This window comes from Diospyros lotus, chromosome 10, assembly GCF_014633365.1.
Source record: "Diospyros lotus cultivar Yz01 chromosome 10, ASM1463336v1, whole genome shotgun sequence".
Taxonomy (NCBI): domain Eukaryota; kingdom Viridiplantae; phylum Streptophyta; class Magnoliopsida; order Ericales; family Ebenaceae; genus Diospyros; species Diospyros lotus.
This window is the reverse complement of record NC_068347.1, coordinates 33,760,942-33,787,508: the sequence shown is the minus strand read 5'-3', so window position 1 is coordinate 33,787,508 and position 26,567 is coordinate 33,760,942. Positions and strand designations below refer to the sequence as shown.

Sequence of the window (26,567 nt, the reverse complement as noted above, 5' to 3'; positions counted from 1 at the left end):
ATTCTTAAATGTCAGAGACGTCTTTTACGCATAAGCCCAAAGTCTATAAATAAGTATACTCCCATCCCATCACTTGTCCTTCATAATTCATTGCATTTTGTTCTTAGCTTTCTCAACAAAAGTTTGGAAGTTCTCTCTAATTTGCTTGTGTTCACTTCTATTTTTTTTAACTATTGTAATATGTAATTTTCAACATTATTTAATATATAAGAAAATATTATAATTACAAATAAATTTAATAAATATTTTTTACTTATAAATTGATGTGACAAGAACAAATAAATGCATATAATATCTTCGCATGAAGTATTAATTATGAAGTATGACCGCACAACGAGGGACAGATTTGACGATCGTAACAAGGAGCAGGTGGGAGTGCCATATCTATGGAAACACAGGGCCTCCGCCCCCACCCCCCAACCAATACTTCCCTAAACAGTGCGAGCGAGGGAAAGAGACGACCGAAGGGAGAGCAAATTCACCCCCCTTCGGAGACTTTGATGCTCCGATCTCGTAAACTCTTCCTTGCGATTCTCGCTGTCTCTCATCTACTTAAATTCTCACCCGTTCCTCTCACTCAGCCGAATCCCCATCTGTGTTTGTCTCGCTGAGTTGCTATTTGCTGCAATTGCACGGCCATGGCGATCGCGCTGACCTTCAGCTTCGTCGTGGGCTTCCCCGACGGCCGGACCTCCTTCCGGAACATGCTCCATAACCGTCGATCCTTCGGCGCCAGAAACTGCGTCCGGCTCGCGGTCTTTCTGGTCGCAAACTCTCAGTCTGTTGCGAGTCCAAGGTAACTGTTTGATTATGCGAAGTCGCTGCTTCATCTGGCGGTGCTCGTGAGTCTGATTCTGAGTGCTTGATCGGTGTTAGGTTAATTGATAACTGACTTTGGTTGTTTGGTTATGTATGTGAAGGAGGAGTGAGTTAGCATGTTGGTGTATTAGGGATGCTTTAATATTGCTTGTTTTAGTCTCGTCGTTTGATTCTGCTTGGAAGTGGTAATTGTGCGGACCCGAGTGTTGTACCTGTATGTAGTGTGGATCGGTGGGGTGGGTCATGGGGCAATGGAAATGTTGCCTCGTTTGGTGAACTTTCTGAACGCAGAACTAAGGAGTGAGGCGCCATAACTGGCGGGGAAATTATTCATTTGGAAGACCTTTTATGGATTTCTAACAAGTGGATAGTTTGTGGCAACTTGGTCGACCTTTGGTTGACAGACAATGACGAGATTTTCTGAGATTGAAGATTTGAATTTAAACTTTGTCAGGAGAATGTGGGATCATCAGAAATGGGGGTCTTGGATTGTCAAGGGGGCGTCTGATAGAGCTTTCAGTTCTTGGTGGTGCATGGTAGCTGTCAAAGTCTCTATTGGAGCTGTGAGAGACGATTCAAAACAGATCTCGTGAGCCACCTAAAAGTGTATAGAGAAGGAGCATAATCGGGAAAAGAGAAGGGTCAGCGACTTCTATGGTCGACGGTGAAACGGAAAGAGAAAAGTAAAAAATGAAGAGAGAATTTGCTGAAAATATTAGTGAATGAAATTCAACTTCAATAATAAACACAACGAGGGGCTAGATTATATACTAGCCTTATCCACCTCTTAACACACCTTATACATCAACATTTAAATAGACTTCATCCTCTACAGCTACAAATAAAAACTAACCGTACAACCAACCAATAAAAGCGTAAGAGATGATACAAGAGTATTGTATAGCAATAACAACTAATGTCCAACTTTTCCACATAGTTGACAATTAAACTCTTTTGCCATAAGATCACATATGCCCCTACTTCCCCTTGAACCGTTCCCTCGAGAATTGACACCACTCCTACCAGTGTTATCGTTATTATCGAAAAGCTAGAACAGCAAGGGAACTTGCCTTTGTCATAGTCTCTTTCGCGCTTGTAAGGTGTACTAATTCAATCTCGATTCTCTGTCATCCGCAATCCATTGAGTCGAATGAGTCTGCAAACCCTGAAGGCTTCGAGGGAATGCTTGACAGCGATTGCCTGTAGGACTGATCGTTGAACATTGTGGAAGTCCCTTCATCGGCTTTCCATCTTTGAAGAGCTTGAGGAAGACTCAAGTGGAGATCGATGCCACAGCTTTCTTCGTCTCCGTGGTTGGAAGGTTTCCACTGCTCCACGAGAGTACCTAACACATTGACAGCATGCCCCATATCCGGTCTTTGGAAAGGCTTGCGAGCGGTACAGTGACCAGCAAGCTCAGCCACCTTGCAAATACTCTCGAACGTCTCTTCATCCGGGTTGAGAATTTGGTCTACAGCCTTCCGAATGTTGTCCTTGTTGATAAGGACCCTACGAAACCAGGAGGCTAAATGGGACCTCTCATCAGGCTCGGTCTCGTCTAAAGCTTTCCTTCCTGTGATTATCTCCATCAAAACCACTCCAAATGCATAAACATCCACTTTGGTAGTCACTCGTCCGGTATCTGTTTGGATACAAAATATAACGATTAGGTGAGCTCGGCAACATGAACTCTATAGCTCTCGACTCATCTAGGACTAACTAATATGAATTAATGAAAATAATCGCAAAAATAAGCATAGAGAACTTCACAAAGACAAGGATTTATTGTAATTTTGAGAAATGACTGACTGACTGTTGTTTGAAGGAAGGAAGGAAGATCAGAGGCAAGATAACACCAATGCAATCAATTCAAAATCAAATTATCGAACTAGTTAACAATCTGGGTCCCACTACGTACGTGAAGTCGGCTACATAACTTCTATCTCCCTAGTCAATTCTATCTATATAACCTTTATCTCCCACCAAGTCGTGCTTTGTAACTGGTAAACCTTCCAAAACAAGTTATAAAAATCTCGAGATGACGCATCTTATCATTACCATGGTTGACTTATATGTTACTTGCACCTACATGACAAAAACAGCAGCAGAAATTCCAGCTAGGCACCAAAGGCATCAATTATTCAGAAAGCATGTAAACAAGGAACATTCAGACACATTATAGTTTTAGTTTCAATGGCTGTTAAAGATCCGATGCGAAATTAAATGTGATTTCCAAAATGCACTTACCAGCATATTCCGGTGCAAGATATCCAAAAGTTCCTGCCACCCGACTCGTCTCAAGAGAATACTTGCCATCAGGTGCATTCTTAACCAAACCGAAATCTGCAACCTTGGCTCTCATGTCATCACCAAGAAGTATATTTGACGGTTTAAGATCTCTATGGATGAAACTCTGTTGCGCTAAGCTGTGTAGATATTCGACCCCTCTGCCCACATCCAACGCAATCGTCACCCTTTGCTTCCAAGTGAGGGAAGGAAACCCGAGCTCACGCCACTGGAATAGGTGCTGAGCCAAAGTTCCCTGTGGCATATACTCCAAAACCAAAAGCCTTTCATTGCCATTGATACAATAACCAAGAAGCGCAACCAAGTGCCGGTGCCTAACTTTGGTTAAGACGTCAATTTCGGCTTGGAACTCATTCATTCCTTTGGCGACTGCTGAAGATTTCATCCGCTTCACAGCAATCTTAGTTCCATCGTGCAACCCTTTGTACACGACTCCAAACCCTCCTCTACCCAATACATTATCTTCACTGAAATTGTTAGTCACCTGCTGAATCACTTGGATCGAAATGGCAGTATTCCCACCTTCAAAAACCGGAATGTCACCATGATCACCACTCGCTGCCACGCTCTTCCTGTTGACATAGCACTTGTAAGACACAAACAACACAACAGCTGCAAAAACACTAACGGCAATCACAACACCTGCAATCAAACCAGCAGACACAGAGGACCCGCTCCACTTCCCCTCTGACGGGCTTCCACCGGGCGTGGTCGAGTTCGATCCAGAACCCGGCGAGCCACCACCCCCGGAAGTAGAGTTCTTCCAGAGTAACAGCTCGCCGGAGGTAGTTAACTTCACTGTGGATGCGAAAACGGGTATCGGGCCACTAAGATTATTGTTAGACACGTCAAGAACTTGAAGATTAGGCAAAGATGCCAAGCTCTCCGGGATCAAATCCGACAGGTTATTGTCATTCAGGAGCAAACTCCGCAGCGAGGTGATGTTCGCAAAGGCCGAAGAAATGGTACCCGAAAAGCGCTGCTTCCCGAGATTCACAATTGTGATGTTGGCCTGCACGCAGCTGATGAATGGCCAACCGGAACAAGCATCATTCCCTTCCCAAGACTGAGCCAGAATCATCGGATACCCAAGAGCCCCGGCAGCTTCAAGAAGAAGAGTGACTTGGCGATCGCAAGGCCCCGGCGTGGTCTTGCAGAATGTATTGGTGGTTCCAAGAGTGACGTCCACGCCGGAGCCGAACACCGGCAGCGGGCCCTGCAATTTGTTGTTCTGTAGACTAATGTTAGCAAGCCTGGGAAGAGAGGTCAAGGACGGTGGCACCAAGCCGGTGAACTGGTTGTCCCGGAGCTGCAAATCGAAGAGACTTGTGCATTTGGACAGGTCCGGGATGGCACCTATCAGAAGAAACAAATTAATCGAAACAAAGTGGCTAAGTTGTCGGATCACATTGCAGAAGAATCGTAAAGAATCTATACAAGAGAGAGATGAAAAATAAACCTAACCTGTGAAGGAATTTGCCTGGAGCCGAACTTGGTAGAGTTGGGTCATGAAAGAAAGCACCTCAATGGTGCCGGATAAGCCCATCATCTGGTTGTTGATCCACAAGTTGCTGATCTCGGAGCCAGCGAAGCTGGGCGGCAGCGAGCCGGTGAGGTTGTTGTAGGAGAGGTGGAGGTTGTGCAAGTTGGGGAAGGAGCCGAAAATGTCGGGAATGGAGCCCACTATGCTGGCGTTGCTGGCGGAGAAGGCGTTCAAGCTGCTGGACTGAGTCAGATCGGCGGGGATCGTCCACGGCGCTAGAGTGGGATTGTCGCTGAGGCTCATGCTCTGGAGGTTGGAGAGGCCGGCGAAGAAATCGGCGGGGATCGAGACGAACTGATTCCGGTCGAGGAAGACCTGTTCCAGGAAGGTGAGGTTGGCGAGGGACGGCAGGGCGCCGGAGAGGCGGTTGCCCTGGAGATCTAGGCTTTTGAGCTGGGACAGGGAGTTGAGATTGGCGGGGAGAGACCCGGCGATGGACTTGGAGGGGAGGCTGATGGAGGTGACGCGGTTTGAGTTGTCGCAGTTGATGCCGGTCCAGGAACAGAAATCGGTGCTGGTCCAGTGGGAGGGGGCTGGGGAGAGGGATGCGGCCAGCTTGGCCATGACAGCACCGTCGGCTGCGGCAGCGGGGCGGAGGAGAACGGAGAGGGAGAAGAGGAGCAGAAGTGCATGTTGTTGGGATGCCATTGCCATGTTGGTTGGGTTTACAAGGAGCGATGGTATAATCCTTTGTATAATGAATAGCTCAATAGCATTACTGTTATATAATAAATTAAAAGAAGTCATACCGACCAATCAAACGAGCAGAGATCGCCACGTGATTTGCCACAACTAATTTACATTTATTATTGATTGCCACGTGATTTCTCACAACTAATTCTTATTGGTACACTTTTGTGAATATTTTAAACTATATAAAAATATTCTAATGACAAAAATATTTCTCGTGAGCGTATAAAAACTCATGAAAACAAAAAGTATTTTGATCATAATATTCTTTTATGTAGTTCAAGATGTACAAAAATAATATACATTTAGCACGATTCAAAAAACAAACTCAGTTTCATTTCATCAAGCTCTCTTATCTTTAATATAAAATAGAAAATGACATTTTTATAAAAGTTGTTTGAGTATGGTCTTTATTTGATGAAAGGAAAAAGAATTAATAGTGTTACCGTCGGAACTCATTATGCAATAAAAGTAGTAAATTGTCAAATTAACTTTACAAAATTTACATCGCAATCGATTGAAAGATATATAGTTGAGTTGTATTACCTTGATCGTGACATTATTCATTGTTTTGTACTTTTGTTCAACTCAAGATTAGGCTTAGTTAATTTTAGGATTATTTTGCCCCAGCGAAAGTTTTGAGACAAATAGAGAATTAATGACTAATTTACCCCTCTATTAGGCCATTTACAAACGGCATCCCTATCCCACTCTTTAATATATTATAAAGAATTCACTCCCTATTTTAATTTTACCTCAAAATTTATATGTGCTCCAACAACACTTCATATTCTTCTCGAACAATACTATTTGTACAGATAAGGTTTTTAAATATGGGTTTATAAGAGTATGAATGAACCATTTTGCCCCTTCCTCTCATCTCTCAATAACTATTTTGTCCCTATAATCTTATTCCCCCTCTAGCAACTGCCTTCCTCTCGTTGTCTGTCACTGCGATATCGTTGCCTCACCGCTGTCACTTCATCGTTGCATCCTCCAGCAATTGACTCACCTTTTATCGCCACCTAGCCACTGCATTAGGTTTCATCCAATAGGGTTTCTCGTGGATAAAACCCAGTAAAGAGGCAAGGCAGCGAGAGGCGAGAAGGAGGATTCAGTGGTGAGAGGCAAAGAACTGCAACGAGATGAAGAAAGGAGAGAGAGAGGGATGGAGGGTTGAATAAGAAATTGCAATTTTATCACCCTGTACATTCACTTGTCATTATCACCCCGGTACAAATAGCATGAATCATTCTTCTCTCTATTTCCCTCTATATTTTATTTATTTATTTTAATAAACTTCAATTCTATTTATCTTACTTTATCTATAATTTTTACATATACACAAAATTAATAATCAAATACACAAAATAATCAAATACACGCATAAATAAAATTAATAAGTAAATATATAAAATAATTAAATACACACATACACAAAATCAATAATCAAATACATAATATCAATCATCCAATATATTTGTTGTTGCCAAAATACAACAATTAAAATTTATGATGTGGAGTCCACTCGAGCTTGGTGTCGGGTGAAATTAGGTTGCCGTAAGAGATGTCGCCTCAAGGGAAATTGTCGCTATGATGCTTCGCCACAAGGTTTCTCCACTAGCTTTGTCACAAGGTTTCGCCACTAGCTTTACCACAAGTTTCGCCATAAGGTTTTGCCACTAGCCTTGCCACAAGGTTTCGCCACTAGCTTTGCCGCTAGCTCTTGCCACAAACTTCGTCGCTAGCTCTTGCCACAAGGTTTCGCCACTAGCTCTTGCCACAAGCTTTCGTCGCTAGCTCTTACCACAAGCTCTCGCCACTAGCTCTTGCCACAAGGTTTTGCCACTAGCTCTTGCCACAAGATTTTGCCACTAGCTCTTACCACAAGCTTTTGCCGCTAGCTATTGCCACAAGCTCTTGCCACAAGGATTTTTTCCTGTTGATGCTCAAAAAAATGAGTTAGAGGGCTCGCGGGAATCTTCCCCCGCGAAGACCCTCCGATGCCAAAATCAGTCTTGGATCCCAATGACTCTTCACGAAAATGGTAAAAGTGTATTCAAAGTGTCCCGATTTTACCAAAATTGGGAGTCCCTTTTAATGTCCTGTAGCTGGGTATTTATAGGGCACGATTCTCAAGGGTGTGTGGTGCCGACACGTGGCGGTTATTGAGTGGGTCAGATTTAACAAAAATAGGGAGGCCATTACGAAGCTGCCGCGAGGCAGCTGGGCCTCGTGGCAAAGACTGTCGTGAGGTAATTGCGCCTCACGGCAAACAGCCGCGAGGCAGCTGGGCCTCGCGGCGAAGGCTGCCGCGAGGCAGCTGCACCTCACGGTGAATAGCCACGAGGCAACTGGGCCCCACGGCAGCCTTAGCCGCGAGGCAACAGGGCCTCACGGCAAAGGCGGCAGCGAGGCAGCTGGGCCTCGCTGCAACCTTAGCCGTGAGGCAATAGGGCCTTGCGACAAAGGCAAGGCAGATCGTGGCAAAGGCGGTCGCGAGGCAGCTCGCGGCATTCAGCCGCGAGTTGCTTCTTGAGGGTCCTACGGCTGCCTCGCCTTTGTGGCTAGCAGCCTATCGCGCAGGTCCTCGCGGCAGGGTGCCGCGAGGTTGGCCTTTGAGGCCAGCTCGCGGCTACCTTGTCGCGAGCACTGACTGGCGGGGCTGGCCCTTGCGGCCAGCCTTCTTCTTTTGACAACCTTTTTTAATTTTTTCTTTCTTCCATTTTTCAATGGCACAACAATATTGATAAATTAAAAAAAAATCAAAATCTCACAAACCCACTAGAAATTTTGGCCATTGCTCATCGCTCTTGTCACTAATCGCCACTACCACTGCTCGTCCCCGTTGCCGCCACTGCTGCTGCTACTTGTCGCTAATCGTCTTCTCCCAAATTCGGATCTATATTCACCACCATTGGGTGAGGGATAGATATGGTGAGGAGGGAAAAAGTGATTTTCGCTCTCCAACTATAGTAAACAATTTGAAACTCAACAAATATTTGACGAAAGACAAAACAGATAGGGTACACCGTTGGAGTGGATTTCTAGCAATTGGCTCTCCATATTTTGGCTTGGTGAGCAATTTCTACTTATGTTGCAGATGACCTCATAAAACTCACAACCGTACCCTCTAACCTTATTTATCAAATTTGGTTGTATTGTGCAAAGAGAAAATTTGGTCTTCCGACAATTAGGGGAAAGTAGAAATTCAATTTAAGTGAAGTTACTAAATTAAGCCAACCAACTTGTTGGTTCGATTCGGTTATTTTCTTATAATGGTTCAGTTCGATTATATTATTTAGAAAATTTGATTTTTAATTTTTAGTTTAATTTTTTTTATCGAAATAATCAAACTGATCAAAATATAAAACGAAGTAATTTTTTAAATCTTTTCTTAAGTTAATACTTGAAGTTTACAATTAGTTTTTGGGTTTTTCTTTTTCAATTGATTAGTTCGATTTTTTCACTTTATGGTAAAGTTTGGTTTTTTTCAGTTTTTTTGTATTAGTTTGATTTTAGTTTTTACTTTGATTTATATAGTTTATATTTGATTAGTTCGATTATTTAATTTAATTAATTAATTTATTTTAATTTTATCTCTCAATTTAATTAATTAATTTCAATCAATTCCATAATTAAATCGACAATTTACACCCGGTAAACGACTCATAACAAGTAATATCCATCTATATTTTTGCCGCCGAACTCAGAATAGTTTATGCTTTCAAGTACAACCCATTTATCAAACATAAAATAATACTAATTTATCTCAACATCATCACATCACCATTTATTAGTCGCAGGTTGACATTGATTTAACGATTTAAAAAAAAAAAAATCAAGTCACGTGGTTGAATGACAATCTTAAACAATTGAATAAATTAATATTTTCATTAATTAAAAATTCAAAAGCATGCTACTTAAATACATGTGCTTTATTTTAAAAAAGGATAAATTAATTAAATTAATTAAATTTATTTTAATAAATTATTTTTTTAAATAAATCAATGTTCGTATTATTTGAATTATTAAGTAATAATAAATGTATTTTATTTTTAAGAAAATATTTATTTTAATGATAAAATAATTTAATTAGTTGATTAAACTATTCAAATGACAATGTATCTATCATTAATTAGTAGAATTATTTTTAAATATTACAAAAAAGATAAATAAATATAATTTATCTAAAAGTAAGTTATATTTATTATTTCTCAACTATTGATCTTAGAGCAATGTTTATTGTTGATTAATGAAAAATTATTTAAAATTAATAGTTAACCATTACAATTAGAACACGAGTCATAATAGTTAAGATTTAATAAACACACATTATTTTTAATTATGGAACACTTTATTAATTAATAAAAATTATAAAAATGATATATTATTATTAAAAATAAAATTTATTATTTTAAAAAATATCGTGTATATTTATTATACCTTTTATACCCTTAACGAATGGCGTGTTATGCAGTCTTCACACGCATCTGGGAAACAAACAGATTAACACCAACTCTTTAATCTGTTTTTTTTACACTCTCGCCCTCTCTTTTTCTTATCAACTTCTCTCTCTGCCTCTCAACCCCGCCCCTCCCACCCTCTTCTCTCTAGAAACCCACCCCCCCGGTGGCGTTCTCAGCAACCTCTCTCTCAACCCCACCTCTAGAAACCCCCCACCCCACCCAAAAAAAACCCAACTTTAATCCACTGGGTCAAAGAGCAAACGGCCCCTGGGAAACTCCTAGTTCCATTCAGTTCCTTCGGACCAAAAAGAGAATGATCGAAGAGAGGGCTTGAGACAATGGTAATTCGTATAACGGATGTAGTTGGCATTTAGAAATATTTTGATACTTAAATAAGTAAGAGTTTATAACAACTTGCCCTCCCAAGACATATCATTATTTTGGAAATTTTTTTTTTGAGAATATGTAATATCTTAAAATTCTCAAAATACTATATTTAAAAATTCCTAAATATATATGTTTAACATTCTGAATGATAAATTAAATACTTGCAGAAGTAAAATTAAAAACTTGATAAGATATTATAATTGCAAAAGAAATCAAAATGTACAATATTGTTCTCTATAATCATAAAAATTACAATATTCGATAAATAAATTAACATATAAATAGCTATAGCATGCTACTTATTATCAAGATTCTCGCAACTTATCCTAGTATGAATATAGGACTATTACATGACTATTATTACAATCATATCTCAGCAATTTTCTTTTTTTTTCCACTGCTTGTTTCATCTGAAATATCAAATATTTTAGGGATAAAATTTAAATTAGAAGATAAATCTTCTAAATGAGGATTTAAATAAATAAGGGTTTAAAATAAATTTTATGAATGTATGATGTATAGACATAAATCCTCATCAGTTTGACATCTTTGAAGAGCTTGAGGAAGACTCAAGTGGTGGTGGATGCAGAGTCGGCTCAACGACATTAGTGGCCCTAGGCGAAAAAAAAAATTGAGGCTTTTTTTTAAGAGTATTAATTTTTTATAAAAAATATACATTTTTACTAGAAAATTTCATCATTTCCTTAAATTAAAAAAAATTAAAATTCATCAACTACAAAATTCGATAATCTCTTAAGGATAATGAATTTTTAATTAAAATATAATATCTTAGAAATAAAAAAAAACCAAATAACCTATTACAATAAATAAAGAAAAAATAAAACTATTTTTTTTAAAACTTTAAGGAGATCGGTGCAAGTCGAGCAAAAAATTATATATTCCTAATTTTTCTATAGAAGGAAACAAAATGAAACATTAAATTAATAGTATTAAAAAAATAAAATTCATTAATATGAACAAATTTTAATTTTACAAATATGTTGTTGAGCACTTGACCTTAATGTTGATTCTCTCAATGTTGATTCTTTCGAAACTGAAATGCGCAAGAAAGAAAGAAAGGGAAGTGAGAGAGTGGAGGGGGATGTGAAAATGGGTTTAATTAATGGTGGGATTATGGGAAATTGGGAATTAGAAAGTGTGAAAGCAATGGTACAAAATTTGGGCAGAGCTTCAGAGAGAGAGAGAGAGAGGTGAACTGTACCAAGAATTTTTATAGATTTAGTATTTTATATTTAATTAATAAATTATAATAAATTATAATTTTTTTAAAATAGGGACCTATCAAAAATTGGGGCCCTAGGCAGCTGCCTATTTTTCCTTGTACTTGGGCCGGCTCTGTGGTAGAGTTGGGTCATGGAAGAAAGCACCTCAATGGTGCCGGATAAGCCCATCATCTGGTTGTTGATCCACAAGCTGTTGATCTCGGAGCCGGCGAAGCTGGGCGGCAGCGAGCCGGTGAGGTTGTTGTAGGAGAGGCGGAGGTTTTGCAAGTTGGGGAAGGAATTGAAAATGTCGGGAATGGAGCCCGCTATGCTGGCTTTGCTGGCGGAGAAGGCGTTCAAGCTGCTGGACTGAGTCAGATCGGCGGGGATCGTCCACGGCGCGAGAGTGGGATTGTCGCTGAGGTTCATGCTCTGGAGGTTGGAGAGGCCGGCAAAGAAATCGGCGGGGATCGTTTTGAACTGGTTCCGGTCGAGGAAGACCTGTTCCAGGAAGGTGAGGTTGGCGAGGGACGGCAGGGCGCCGGAGAGGCGGTTTCCCTGGAGAGCTAGGCTTTTGAGCTGGGAGAGGGAGTTGAGATCGGCGGGGAGAGTGCCGGCGATGGACTTGGAAAGGAGGCTGATGGAGGTGACGCGGTTGGAGTTGTCGCAGGCGATGCCGGTCCAGGAGCAGAAATCGGTGCCGGTCCAGTCGGAGGGGGCGGGGGAGAGGGATGCGGCCAGCTTGGCCATGACGGCGCCGTCGGCGGCGGCATCAGAGCAGAGGAGAACGGAGAGGGAGAAGAGGAGTAGAAGGGCATGCTGTTGGGATGCCACTGCCATGGTTGGTTGGGTTTCTTGAATGCCGCGCGCTGAGAGAGAGAAGAAGAAGATATAGTGATACAAAGAAAAGAGAGAAGCTTTGAAAAAGTATTCATCTTTGAGGACGAATGGCGATATTACTTTATGGAGCGCCGGCCGGGGGGGGAGGGGAAGAGAAGCTTTGAAAAAGTATTCATCTTTGAGGATGAACGGCGATCTTACTTTATGGAGTGCCGGGAGTGATTGGAAGGATGGAATTTGCATGGGAAAAAATTATTTTTTAAATAATTAAATTAAATTAAATTTTTATTTAAAAATTATTATATTTTTTAATTTTTGGTATTTGATTGTTATTATTTTTTATAAAAATAATTATATATACACATACAGATAATCAATAAATACACAAATTAATAATCAATTATATAAAATAAATCAAATATACATATATAAAATATTTAAAAAATAAATTAAATATACATACACACCCAACAAAGAGGATGAAGGAATCGTTGTTGCCATTGCCGCCATCGTTGCCACAGCCACAGCCATAGCCGTAGTCAATAGATGTCCCTACCATCATTGTCATTCACCCTTCGGCCGCTCATATTCGCTCTCGCTCGCCCTCTCTCTTATTCACTTCATCGTTGGCTGTCGTTTGCTTGCCCTCTCTCTCAGCCATTTCTATCAAAGATCGATGGTTTCCCTTGAGTTTCTGTCGCTGCCTCTCCCCTTCTCTCTCTGTAGGTTTGCGAGATAGGAAATTTTTATCAAAGATCAATGGTTTCTCTTCTCTAGAAAACAATTTATTTCCTATTCCATAAGAATTTCTTTTCCAACAAAAGTGAGAAAATAGGGTCACATGACCACAAATGAAAAAAAAAAATTCTTTGAAAAATTTGGCCAATCAAACACTAAAAAATTAGAATTTGGGTGAAAATAACCATTTTTCATAGGAAAAATTGTCAATCAAACAAACCCTTAATGGAACTTACCGGTCAATTGCTAGGTCACACCCAACTCTCATCATAACCGTCGCCACCACTGAATCAGAACCACTTGAGACCTCCAATCAAGTATATATATTTTTTACTTCATATATATTTAAAGTTAAATTATTGTGTTAAAATAAAAATTGAACGTTAAATTATTATTAATTTTACAAGGATATATTGTTGTTGTTAAGATAAAATAATAATTTTTTTTTTTTTGTTGGAGAGTATTTTGATCAAAATATGATAAAAGTGTCTTGTGGAGTCTCCAAAAGACTTAAAAGGAACAAAATTGGTTAAAAGCTCGCCCACGAACCTTTCAATACTTAAATTAATCTCGTGCTTGAAGTGGAATTATAGTTTCAATAGGGTTGTCAACGTATCTTTACTAAATGAAGAGTCTCTAAATAGGGAGGAATGAGATTGACAAGTGGAAGAAGACTCAAATCTTTAACAGACATTTCAGGCTTTTTTAGATTTGCAGGCAATGATATCAAAATAGTTGGTCTACGAGAGTCTTCAAAATTGTGGTTATTGAGTGACTTATTGTAACATCCAACTTTCTCAGGCATATTATAATTTAAGAAATTTGGGATATATTTTTTTTCTTAAAAACAATCTCAACATCATATTAATTCTCAAAATTTCTCATTTACCTACCTAGCATGAGAATTTGACCGTTCAGGCCCAATTTCGGCCCTCTCCTCAGGTCCAATCTCGGCCCAATCTGGTCCTCCTTCTGGACCCAACCTCGGCCCAGCGCCAACCTGCTACAGCATCATTGCAATCTCACTGGATATCCGCATGGCAGCCCCAAACCTTATCCTCATTAATGGCGGATCTCATCCACATTAATGAGGGTTTCGTCGCCACCATGCCACCACCTCGAAACCTCCACCGACGCTGGATAGCCAGTCTTATCACTTGTAAATGCACGACGAATACATATAAGAGAACATCTCCTCCTATATCAATCAGTTCTCTTCAGAACCAATGTATGTTCTAATCTTTGACTTACTGATACGCTGACTATCCTTACTCTCTTACTCACTCGACAGGCGGAGTGCTTGCAGATGCTAGCCGCCGCCCAGATGGACCCGCTGCCGGAGCCCGCACCCTGCCTTCGATCGTCCTCTTTTGGTCAGGAATGAACAAGAACCATTATACATCATAAATGCTAGGCTAGGCATTCACCAATAACGAAAGCATGAATCGAACCTAAGCATACATCGAACCATATTAATAATACACGATCGCTTCGGACATATCCCATAATACAATACTATTCATCAACAGAACATACGTTTTTCAACATGACTTAAAACATAACATAACATAACCAAATCTTCATGAATAAGCAGAACATCAGATCTACATGTAGAATCCATCGGCCACGTCATCACGTGCCTCGAACCCTAACTTTATCATTAACCATAAATAAGGTTATAGATCATCATTTCTCAAAACGTTCAAAATTTGATGTAGCAAAACTTAAACACATGGGCTACATAACATTCAATTATTACATTTTGCACTTTGCTAAGTGTCATATCATGTCTCATTTATTCTTGTTTATGCTACAATCTTCATCTGGAATGTTTGAATATTCTAGGGGCAAAACCCAAATTAGATGATGAATCATCTAAGTAAGGGTACATCATTCATATCTCATGCGTGTATACAATACAACATAACATCATTCTTTTCGTTTGAGTCAACCGCACTCAACTGTTACTCTCCATTTTAACAGTCTCCTTACCAAGGCGAGGTGTATGGGTGCATCATTGGCAGAGTAGTTGCATCAATCCCTAATCCCAAACCCTTATGCGTTACATGATCAATAATATCATCGTGGACATATGCATAATTCGGCATCAATACCTGTAAATGCACTCTATATAATGCATAACATAACATAGCATGTCAATATGATAGAATTATTTGCATAAAACTAGTTTTGGGTTGAACCATTTATCTTTTTACACCAAGTTCAAAATACCTCGAAAAATGTACACCGTCTCAATTTGCGTGCCTGACCTCAATTATCATGTACAATCTTGATTTTTACTCAAATCACTTCACCTCAAGGCTCAAAATACCTATTCATCATATTTATTTAAATGAACATCAATGTCGATTTTTTCATAATTTTTTTGTATTTTTCTTTATTTTTTTCTAATTTTCTCTTTGAAAAATCTAATTTAAATACCTACTCGAATATTTATCTAAATATTTTCACACCAAAATTCATAAAATACTATATAATCTGGAATTTTTTCAGATTTTTTCTGGATTTTCTCTAATTTTCATAATCCATTTTTTCTCAAAAATTAAAAAAAAATAATTTCTCAAATCATTCCCCAAAATTTTCTTCACAATAATACCCAAAATAGTTTTCTGGATTTTCTGAAATTTTTTGAGAATTTTTCAAAATTTTCTACTACTTATTTTTTTTTTCTTCTTTTTCCTATTTTTCTTATCTTATTTGGTCATATTTTCCAACGATGACGACCTGCAACTTGCTTTGATATTTGATCCGACTTCATCTCCTAAAATATCTCCTCAATCTGATCATAATGATGCCATTAAATGCTTGAAAAATCAACAGAAAGTGTCTTAAATCGGCCAATTACAGTCTGGCTTCAACGATGCCCATTTTTCTGGCAAACTCTTAAAATATGTTCAAATGAACACGAAATCTAATCAAACTTTTCAGAAATGATCCTAAAAATATGAGAAACAAAAACCCCTTATCCTTCTCCCTCAATTTTTTTTTCAAACATGTGAATTCAAGACTTGCCCGATTTTCCGGCAAACTCTTAAAACCAACTCAAATGAACATGAAATATCATCAAACTTTCCAAAAATGATCATAAAAATATGAGGAACAAAAGACCCTTATTCACTTCCCTCAGTTTTTCCTCAAACTCTTGAATTTGAGAGATTAATTTTTGAAAAATTTCAGTCATCCCATAACCTCTATTTATAGGCAATCACAAACTCTCAAATGCTCATGACTACTCAATATGAAGCCTCTAAGGCTTCTACCTTCCCCAGATTGAGCCAAAATATCATCATTCGATCCTCAAATTACGTATCAAATTTTAACTAAGAAACAACCGAAAAACACGAAAAACGGCATTTCTTTGCAGCTAATGTCGGCCTAGGCCCAACCCTGAGCATCCCCCATCACCTTTCTCGAGTCTCCCATGGCCAAAAGCGATTTTCGGCGGCCACAGCAATCACCTCACTGTTCAAGTTGCAAAATTTGCACTTTGACCCTATACAAATTTTCATTTTCACTTTGATCATTTTTTTGAAGCACCTAAGCTTTCCAATAGTTCCATTACAACCCTCAAGCTCTATACGTTTCATTTCATCCCCGAAAATTCGGGAATAACGTCATTTTGACCTCTCTCTAGCATAATTAAGAAATTACACTTAAGCCCGAATCTACGTTTTAACCGTAAACTTTTTCGTTTCAACCCAAAACCATCGAATGGTTGTTCTACATACTAAATATGAATCTTCTTAGGGTTCCATTGATTTCTCGGAAGTCTCTTACGATAATTTGGTTTTTCAGCCTAAATCATAGTTATACCGAAAATTGTCTTTGACCCGATTTCTTTTAATGCCATAAGTCATGCCTTGATACGCTCGTTATTATCATATCATTTTTCTTAGACATCTCGGCTCTAGGGTACTCCCTGTAGTCGATTCGATTGCTCAAATTATACCGAAATTACCTTATAACCTTAATTTACCTGAAAATTGCATTTTCACCCAAAGATAAATTACTTTTGAGCCATTTGAAAATTCTTGAATATTACACTTATGAATTCTCGATAAAATTTTTTGAGGGCCTCGAGAGAGGCTTTAGGGTGAGGTCCTAAGAGGGTCTATCGAAGGCCTTGAGAAAATATCTAAAATGAAATCAATTGATTATCTCTTGATTTCAATCATTCAATTTTGGGGTCACTTAAACTAAGGATGACTCAGTTAGTCACTTGAAAGTCTCTTCGATCTCGCAAGTTTCTCACAAGTCTTTCATGAATCTAGTCTCTCACAACCTTTTCATTTAGATCTCTCGTCTAGGTTTTGCACCTCGATCTTTCAATGGACTATGGGTTTCTTTCCTCGGGCTTAAGCAATCTTTGAGTGTCCACTTTTTTAGACACAACACATGCATATATTAATGTGTGTATATTAAGTTCATATTAAAAATGGTCAAAATTAATTTTTGAGAACCAGATTGATTTAGTCCGCTAGGTAACCAGTTTGATCTTAGGTTTTCAAATTTAAAGTTTTTGGTGTCGGTTCTATTCAGAATAGTTGCACACCTCTTATATATTGTATATACATACAGAGATGCAGGATAATTAATTGTCAATATACATAAATAAATGAAAACAATAAAAAATTATTCAATCATGTGTGAGAAGCATGCTGATATAGAAAGACATTCTAATTTTTAAAAATATCAAAATTTATTAATGACAGTTAGTATCTGTAAAAGATCATATACATCTGTTATCTTGTATTGTTATTTTGTTAACGTACTACTTGAAAATCAATTAAAATTCTTAACTTTATGACTAAATAGAAAATTTCATTTTATTAAGATAGACGTTAATTTTTTGATTTACCAAAATACAAAGCCATGTCAAATTACTTTGAACAATATTTTAAATTGTCAAACTATTAGTTACTATTAATCTTGTGAAATGACAATTTAATTTGATCAATTTGATAAGTTTAATTTAATTAATTGTTTTGGCTAGCCTAAATGATTCAGAGTATATGCTCAGGAATTTGAATTTTCGCAGGGTCATGGGATTGAATTTATTTTTATGCAACTGTTAATAATTTACATATATTTATAATATTAGGGTTTTGACCAATAAATTACTTGTCTACCCATCTAGTTCGAGGTGTGAGTATCGTAAATTTTTTGGAGAGAGGCACAATTCAAACCGAAAATTGTGCATTGATCGAGAATTTCTCTTGTTTTCTATGGTAAAATATATATATTCATATAATTTAATTAATGTAACTTTACTATTAAATTTTGTGAGGCTGCTTTTATATTATAATACTTTATTTATACTTGTACGTTTGACCAGATCCTAATTAGTTTATAATCGAGCTATATGTTCCATGGCAGTCTCCAGTGACGGTCGGGTGACAACATTAAAATCACGGATCGGTCACTTCCGTGAGGGGAAGGAGCCTGCAAGAGCCGGCCTACGCGCACCCCGTAACGTTTGGGTTCTCTTGAAGGCACGACCGACCCATTCCAACTGTCCCCTTCATAATTTTTTCTCCTTTGACTCTCTTATGCTCGTCTTTTTACTTTTCCTTTCTCTTCTGTTTCATCCGCGCATCACGCTTTTCTCTTCTCCTTTCATTCCCCGCTATCACTGCAACGACAAACATATCTGACCCTTTTTGTTGGGTCGGTTTCCCTCTTAATTGAAGGATGATCAATAATAACTCAATGATGATTAAGGCGTTTTATAAAACAATGGCTCGATTTTTTTTTTAATATTTTTATTTTACAAGACTAAAATACTCTTAATGAATTAAGATTTTTTTGAGTCTCTTAAAGTGTAAATTTCGTGCATAACAAGTGAAAAAAATAGAAGAAAATAACAAAAAAAAAAAAAGACAACAAACTTCTGGGAGAAATTTAGATTTTCATTCTTATTTGTGTAGCTGTGATTGAATAGCCGATTAGATGGTTGTTTGTGCTCCAATTGATCTAAAATTTTGAGAGTGTGTTCGAGATTCCTTGTTCTAAGATTTGAACGGTAAATATTTGATTTGGTGGTTAGAATCCTTGAGAATTGAGTTGTTTTCGTTTTGATTTGTGGTTTGGCTCGAATTTTTATTTTTGTTTGTGCAGCAGTGATCGAATAGGCAATTGAATAATTTATTCTAGTCTAATCAAACTAAAATTTGGAAAGTATATTCTGGACTTGCGGTTCTAATATCTGAATGGTAGAGATTGTTTTTGGAGGTCGGGATCCTTGGGAATCGAGCAGTCTTCATATTGTCTCCTGGTTCGATTTGTTTTCCTTATATCTTTAGTTATTTTATTGATTTGAGATAATATTGATTTTGTTTTGTCTCTTGCCTCTTTGTGATTGTTGAGAGGATTTTGTGATCCGAATTTGGTAATATTATGAAACTTTTGGGTAGACTTTGGTCTCATAATTTTTACTTCTCACATTAAGGAGGTTTTTCAGATAAATTAGTTGTCTCCTTTACTTTTATGATTGCACTTGATATTTGGTTAATTATTTTGTTTCCTCATAGGTTTTCACAATAAATGATTTGGTATATTCATCCCAACAATTTTCTCTTACTGTACTCAATGGCAATGACATCACAATGAGCATCACCAACATCTTCTTCACTATCATCTTCTTCCTTTTTTCTTATTGTCTTCATCCCTCGATTAACACCATCGATTCTCTCTCTCTGACACTATGACAACAACAACTCCTTTTTTCATTAAGCTGCCATAACCATTCACCTCTTCTCTTATTGTTAATATTTACATCTCTTATTTTATATGATTTTGAGCTTATTTTCTCGTATTTTAAAATTTAGGAATGCTTGGTGCAAAGGGAGTCCAATTAATTTTTTAAGTTTTCAAAATTAGTCATGATACTTTATAATTAGTCACCAATATTTTTTAAACTTTGACCTTTTGAGGAGGTATTATAGTTAATTTTAAAAAATTCAAGGATAAAGTAAGCAAATTTTAAAACTCCAGGGATGTTAGGCTAAAGGGCCAAATTTTAATTAGTTTTTTTTGAACTATTTTAAATTAGTCATAATACCTCTTAATTATTAATTAACACATTTTTTAAATTTAAGAGACACCCACACTAATAGGCCAAAGTTTAAATAATATTTTAAACTTTTCAAATTAGTCATAACATCCTTAGAATTAGTTACAACACCCTTTAAACTTTAAAGGGTGTCATACCTAATTTAAAAAAAAATTAAGGGCTAAGTGGACAAATTTTAAAGTTTGAGGAATGGGAGTTAAACAATATATATAAAAAATATATTTTATTAACCCAACTTTATAATAATAAAATATAATATTTACTTATATAACAAAATATATAGATAAAACATTTCACATGCAACTGGGATGATTAGTTGGCCATATAATTACTGGGAACATTTAATTGATGGGTCCAGTGCATTGACATTAATTTTATTAGTTGTGACAATTTTAGGGTAATTATGAAATCGATTTTGTGTACAATATAAAAGGTATGATGTACAAAAAAAATTGAATATATTATATAGAAGCTAGAAACTCATGAGAAATTAGTTGGAGACTAAAGTGAGAGACTTGATTAAAGAATCAATATCGATGAGAGGTCGGTGAAATCACCTAAGTGAGACTTAGTTGAGGAATTATTATCAGTTAGAGGTCACTGAAGTACCTGATGACTAGTATGATTGAGAGACTGATAAGATCACGTTAAATTTATTTTTGATGCACTTACTTATAAATTCGGAAGAGAACTCGAAATGTCTGTTGAAAATTGTGGTTCTCTGTCTATCTAATTTTGTTTTCTCTATAAATAAGAGACTCTTTCTTTAACAAACGTACGCTCACAACTCTATTTAGATTATAATTCTATTTGTTTTTTTGAATATTAACTTAATCATTTGAGAGTCACATGAGATTTATTGGCACCCCTAACATATTTCTTTTTCTATAGGTCTTTTAGAGACTACATTTAAGATATTTTGTCGTTGATTAATCACTCACAAATTTATCGAGATACTCTTTTGCACAAAATATATATAAATAAATATAATGTTATATTTTGTTAATAACAATTATGTTTATTAACATTAAAAACACATGATAAGTGTTTGATTAATAATTTTTTACTTTATTGTAGATAATATACAAAATGATAAAATTGTAATATAATATTGAGAAGTGATGGGTCCCCTGAAAGTTGTTAGAGATAGGCTTCTCCTTAAAGACAGTTTAACATATTTGGAAAAATAATTATTTTTTAAAATCAAACAAATACTTTACCAAACACTATTTATTTAAAAAAATAAATAAAATTGTTAAGACACTTTTTTCATCACTAATGATACTAATTAAAACTAAAATTAAAATAAAATCGAGCATAATCATTATTTATTATATTAGAAAAAACCAAAAATTTAAAAAAAAATCATTTATCAAAGCTCGAATAGGTTCTGATAACTAAGTTCTAATGATGATTAGAATCCAATAATGGGAAGAGAAAGAGGAAAAAAAATTTGAGTCCAATAATGTCACCAACAATAATGTTGTCAACCAACTCCATTGTCCCCCCCACCCCCCCAATTCAGGCTCATGTCCCTCCAGTACATTTCTCTTCGTACTACTTGTTTTCCTTAATCAAGTGCAATTGAGCATCATTGCTACTCGTTTATCTCGTCTTGGTCCTATATTTGTTTTCTTTTTTTTTATGTCTTTCGCCACCTTGTCTCACCATTAATGTATATCTCATGGTTATTATTGTTATTGTTATTGTTATTGGGGTTACCTCTTTTATCCAACTAGTGTCACCAAACTTAGTTTTAACAAACAAGTTATTTTTATTTGACATATACTAAATTTAGTTTTAATTAAAACTGGCACAATTACATTAGTTTAAATCAATATTCTAGTGATCAAAACTAATTCAACTCGATCAAGATGTTTTGACCCATCACAACTGAGAGTTTGCCATTTTCATTAGGTAATGAAAATCGGTCACACATGCATGTAATGTCTGGTGATGATAGAGTGTATTGAGGATAAGATATATGATTGGGACATGATAGGAGTGATTGGACTTGTTGATTAGATGCAAATCATTGAGCAAATGGCAAGTGATGTAGCACTACCTATTATGATCACTAAAATATTTGCAACACGAAGATGTGTAGTTCATCAGCATTATGTGGAGTGATGAAACATAGATTTTGAAATATTTTAGAGTTATTCGATTGTATGGAAATAAGATTAATGATATAGAAAACATTTTTAAATTCATCATAGAGTAAATCATTACCTTTTAAGTCTCTTAACTGTTTCTATCATAGAGACCAATTATAGATAATAACTCTCCTTAAACATAACTTACAACTTTTATTAAACTGTGCTTTTCAAATAGCAACTCTTATCAAAATCTTACTCAATGGGTGTTGAGTTGGAATCCCATTCAAACTAAAAAAATTTATGGTTCTAAAAGATCTAGTTACAAAAAAATTAGGAATAGGGAGTTTTTTTCTTTTTTTTACTCGATTCTTTTCGTTTTAAGAATGCTGTTTTTAAGAATGACCAATTATTCTTTTTTGACTCTCTAACATAAAAGTAGATAACTAACATCTTTTCACTTATTAGTAAGATTTTATTATTGATTAGTGACCCTTGAATATCACTTACAGATTTTACACATAAGTCCAAAATCTATAAATAACTATACCCCCCTTGTAATTCATGTTTCATTGCATTTTGTTCAAAGCTTTCTTAACAAAAGTTTGGAAGTTCTATCTAATTTGCTTGCGTTCACTTCTATTTTCTTTTTAATTTTTAACATTACTTAATAATATAAGAAAATAAAATGTTATGGTCAGAAATAAATTTAATAAATATTTTTTACTATAAATTGATGTGAGGAAGACAAATAAATGCATATAATATCTTCACCTGAAGTATTAATTATGAAGTGTGACCGCACAAGGGACAGATTTGACGATCGTGACAAGGAGCAGTGGGAGTGCCATATCTATGGAAACAAAGGGCCTCCGCCCCTAACCAATACTTCCCTGAACAGTGCGAGCGAGGGAAAGAGACGACCGAAGAGAGAACAAATTCACCCCCCTTCGGAGACTTTGATGCTCCGATCTCGTAAACTCTTCCTTGCGATTCTCGCTGTCTCTCATCTCCTTAAATTCTCACCCGTTCCTCTCACTCAGCCGAATCCCCATCTGTGTTTGTCTCGCTGAGTTGCTGTTTGCTGCAATCGCACGGCCATGGCGATCTCGCTGACCTTCAGCTTCGTCGCGGGCTTCCCCGATGGCCGGACCTCCTTCCGGAACATGCTCCGTCACCGTCGATCCTTCGGCGCCAGCTTGCTGCGCCAGAAACTGCGTCCGGCTCGCGGTCTTTCTGGTCGCAAATTCTCAGTCTGTTGCGAGTCCAAGGTAACTGTTTGATTATGCGAAGTCGCTGCTTCATCTGGCGGTGTTCGTGAGTGATTCTGAGTGCTTGATCGGTGTTAGGTTGATTGATAACTGACTTTGGTTATTTGGTTATGTATGTGAAGGAGGAGTGAGCTAGCATGTTGGTGTATTAGGGATGCTTTAATATTGCTTGTTTTAGTCTCGTCGTTTGTGTTTGATTCTGCTTGGAAGCGGTAATTGTACGGACCTGAGTGTTGTACTTGTATGTAGTGTGGATCGGTGGGGTGGGTCATGGGGCAATGGAAATGTTGCCCCGTTTGGTGAACTTTCTGAACGCAGAAGTAAGGAGTGAGGCGCCATCATTGGCGGGAAAATTATTCATTTGGAAGACCTTTTATGAATTTCTAACAAGTGGATAGTTTGTGGCAACTTGGTCGACCTTTGGTTGACCGACTCTGACGAGATTTTCTGAGATTGAAGATTTGAATTTAAGCTTTGTCAGGAGAATGTGGGATCATCAGAAATGGGGGTCTTGGATTGTTAAGGGGGCGTCTAATAGAGCTTTCAGTTCTTGGTGGTGGTAGCTGTCAAAGTGTCTATTGGAGCTGTGAGAGACGATTCAAAACAGATCTGGTGAGCCACCTAAAAGTGTATAGAGAAGGAGAATGATCGGGAAAAGAGAAGGTTCAGCAAAGAAGGCTTCTTCAGCGACTCCTAGGGTCAACGGTGAAACGGAAAGAGAAAAGTCGAAAATGAAGAGAGAATTCGCTGAAAATATTGCTGAATGAAATTCAACCTCAATAACAAACACAACAAGAGGCTAGATTATATACTAGCCTTAACCGCCTCTTACACACCTTATACGTCAGCATTTAAATAGACTTAATCCTCTTCAGTTACAAATACAAACTAACAGTACAACCAACCAATAACAGCATAAGAGATTACACAAGAGTATTGTATAGAATAACTATACTATGTCAACACAATCTCTTCCACATGCCCCCTCAATTTGGACTTCCCCGAGATAGTATTTGTAGCTGCTGACTGCTGATGAGTGGGAGGAACTTTAAGACCAAGTTTTTCACATAAGAACAAGAATCTATCTTTAGGTAATCCTTTAGTGAATATATCAGCAACTTGATGTAAGGAAGGAATATATCTAATATCAACATCACCACCTTCAACCTTTTCTCTCACAAAGTGCACATCAATTTCTATGTGCTTGGTTCTTGAGTGAAAAATAGGGTTTTCAGATATACATTTTGCTGCCAAGTTATCACACCAAAAAATAGGAGTATGAAGACATGAAAACCCAAGCTCATAAAAGAGCGATTTCAACCATAAAATTTCTGCCATCCCTTGAGCTACAACACGATATTCAGCCTCACCAATAGATCTTGCAACAACTGTTTGTTTCTTAGAGCCCCAAACAAGTAGATTATTTCCAAGAAATACACAGAGACCACTAGTGGAACATCTTGTAATCTAGCAGTCTTCACGGTCAGCATCAGTATACACATGTAGTGGCAGATCATAAGAGGATGGAGTAAAGACTAAACCTAGGCCAATGGGTTCCTTTAAGATACCGCAATAACCTCTTACAAGCCAACCAATGTTGATCCTTAGGAGAGGCCAAAAATTGACTTAATTTGTTCACAACAAATGCTATATCAGGTCTGGTGTATGTTAGATATTGAAGAGAACCCATAATGGTTCAATAAAGAGAAGGATTAGAAAACAAATTTCCTTCATCAGTTAAAGAAGTGGTTGCACTCATAGGAGTAACGCAAAGCTTGCAATTAGACATTGCAACCTTTTTTAGTAAATCTAGGGTGTATTTAGACTGAGTCAAATGAAGGCCTGTAGAATTCCGATAAGCCTCAAATCCTAGAAAATAGTTTACTGCACCAAGTGTCTTCAGAGAAAATTGAGTATCTAACTCACAAATACAGTCATGTAAAGCAACATAATCTGATCCAGTGGTCAAAATATCATCAACATACACCAACACAAGCAACACAAACTTATGAGTTCTTTTGATGAATAAAGATGCATAAGAAATTACCCTCAGAAAACCCCAATCTTGTAAGGTTGACCGCAACTTAGTATTCCATGCTCTCAGAGCCTGCTTGAGGCCATAAAGAGATTTCTTTAAACGACATACATGAGAAGGAAAAGATTGATCAACAAACCCCCTTGGTTGTCATAAAAACTGCCTCATTGAGATCCCCATTTAGAAAGGCATTATTCACATCGACTTGCTGGATATCCCAATCAAAGCTCCAGGAATCGTAGGAGCTTTGATTCCTGGACTGAAAGTCTCAACAAAATCTATTCTTGGTGTTTGGAGAAATCCCTTTGCAACTAGACGAGCTTTGTATTTTAGGATAGAACCATCAGATTTATATTTAACTCAGAACACCCACTTACAATCAATAAGATTCATATTTGAAGAAAAGGGAACAAGATCCCAAGTGTTGTTCCTCTTTAAAGCTGAATATTTCTCATCCATGACTTTAATCCAATTGGAGTCTAAGAGAGCTTCTTGAACAGAATTGGGCTCTAGAAAACTCACTAAGGCATGAGGAGAAGTGAGGGAAAGCTATCGTGCTTTGGCTCTAGTAAGCATGGGATGAGTAGATAGTGCTGGAGCAGCCTTAGCTGAAGTAGGGTTAGGTGCAAGAACTGGTGCAACAGGAATAAAGGAGGAAGAAGATGAAGGTTGCTTAGGAATAACAGAATTAGAATTGGTGGCAGAAGAGACTAAGGAATTAGGTGGTGCTACTTGAGGTGAATGACCAGATTTGGTTGAAGAAGAAAATGAATTGAAAATGGTAGTGGGCAAGCCCATGCTAGACACTAACCGAGGAGTATGAGAGTTAGAAAATAAATGTGGAAAATAAAACTCCTCAGGATTAAAAAGAACACGTCTTGACACATAAACTTTACTCGAAGGATGCATACACTTGTATCCAGCTTGTATATGGCTGTAACCAAGAAACACACATTTTGTTGAATGAAAATTGAACTTGTGCTTGTTGTAGGGTTTGAGGTAAGGAAAACAAGCGCAACCAAATGGCTGCAATTGCATATAGCTTGGTTGTTTCAA

At 37.3% G+C, this 26,567-nt stretch overlaps 3 protein-coding genes across 4 annotated transcripts in view; 1 reads left to right on the top strand and 2 right to left on the bottom strand.

Moving 5' to 3' along the window:
* Positions 1 to 778: 778 nt before the first annotated feature.
* LOC127811992 (probable acyl-activating enzyme 16, chloroplastic) overlaps positions 779 to 26,567 on the top strand; it is a 48,231-nt gene continuing 22,442 nt past the window's right edge. Inside the window, exon 1 of one of the 2 annotated variants that reach the window (XM_052352229.1) lies at positions 779 to 796. Coding sequence is in view for 1 of the 2 variants with exons in the window: in XM_052352228.1 (XP_052208188.1) it covers positions 23,306 to 23,476 (171 nt within the window). In the remaining variant the exon portion in view is untranslated. Of the gene's footprint in view, positions 797 to 23,045; positions 23,477 to 26,567 lie in introns of those variants that run through there. The other variant, XM_052352228.1, reaches the window with a different exon arrangement.
* On the bottom strand, positions 1,940 to 5,317 carry LOC127811991 (receptor-like kinase TMK4). The gene is made up of 3 exons (XM_052352227.1): positions 4,591 to 5,317; positions 3,067 to 4,482; positions 1,940 to 2,461 (listed from the first exon to the last, which is right to left on the bottom strand). The coding sequence occupies exons 1-3, from the start codon at positions 5,315 to 5,317 to the stop codon at positions 1,947 to 1,949; spliced, it is 2,658 nt and encodes an 885-aa protein (XP_052208187.1). The 3' UTR covers positions 1,940 to 1,946.
* On the bottom strand, positions 11,502 to 12,278 carry LOC127811260 (receptor-like kinase TMK4). Its single transcript, XM_052350971.1, has one exon. It carries the CDS (start codon positions 12,276 to 12,278, stop codon positions 11,502 to 11,504), a length of 777 nt encoding a protein of 258 aa, XP_052206931.1.

Coding starts and splice junctions, on each gene's coding strand:
- LOC127811991 (XM_052352227.1), bottom strand. CDS start 5,317: ATGGCATCCCAACAACATGCACTTCTGCTCCTCTTCTCCCTCTCCGTT. Junction 4,483..4,590: donor CCAGGCAAATTCCTTCACAG/GTTAGGTTTATT, acceptor TTCTTCTGATAG/GTGCCATCCCGGACCTGTCC. Junction 2,462..3,066: donor TCTTGCACCGGAATATGCTG/GTAAGTGCATTT, acceptor GTATCCAAACAG/ATACCGGACGAGTGACTACC.
- LOC127811260 (XM_052350971.1), bottom strand. CDS start 12,278: ATGGCAGTGGCATCCCAACAGCATGCCCTTCTACTCCTCTTCTCCCTC.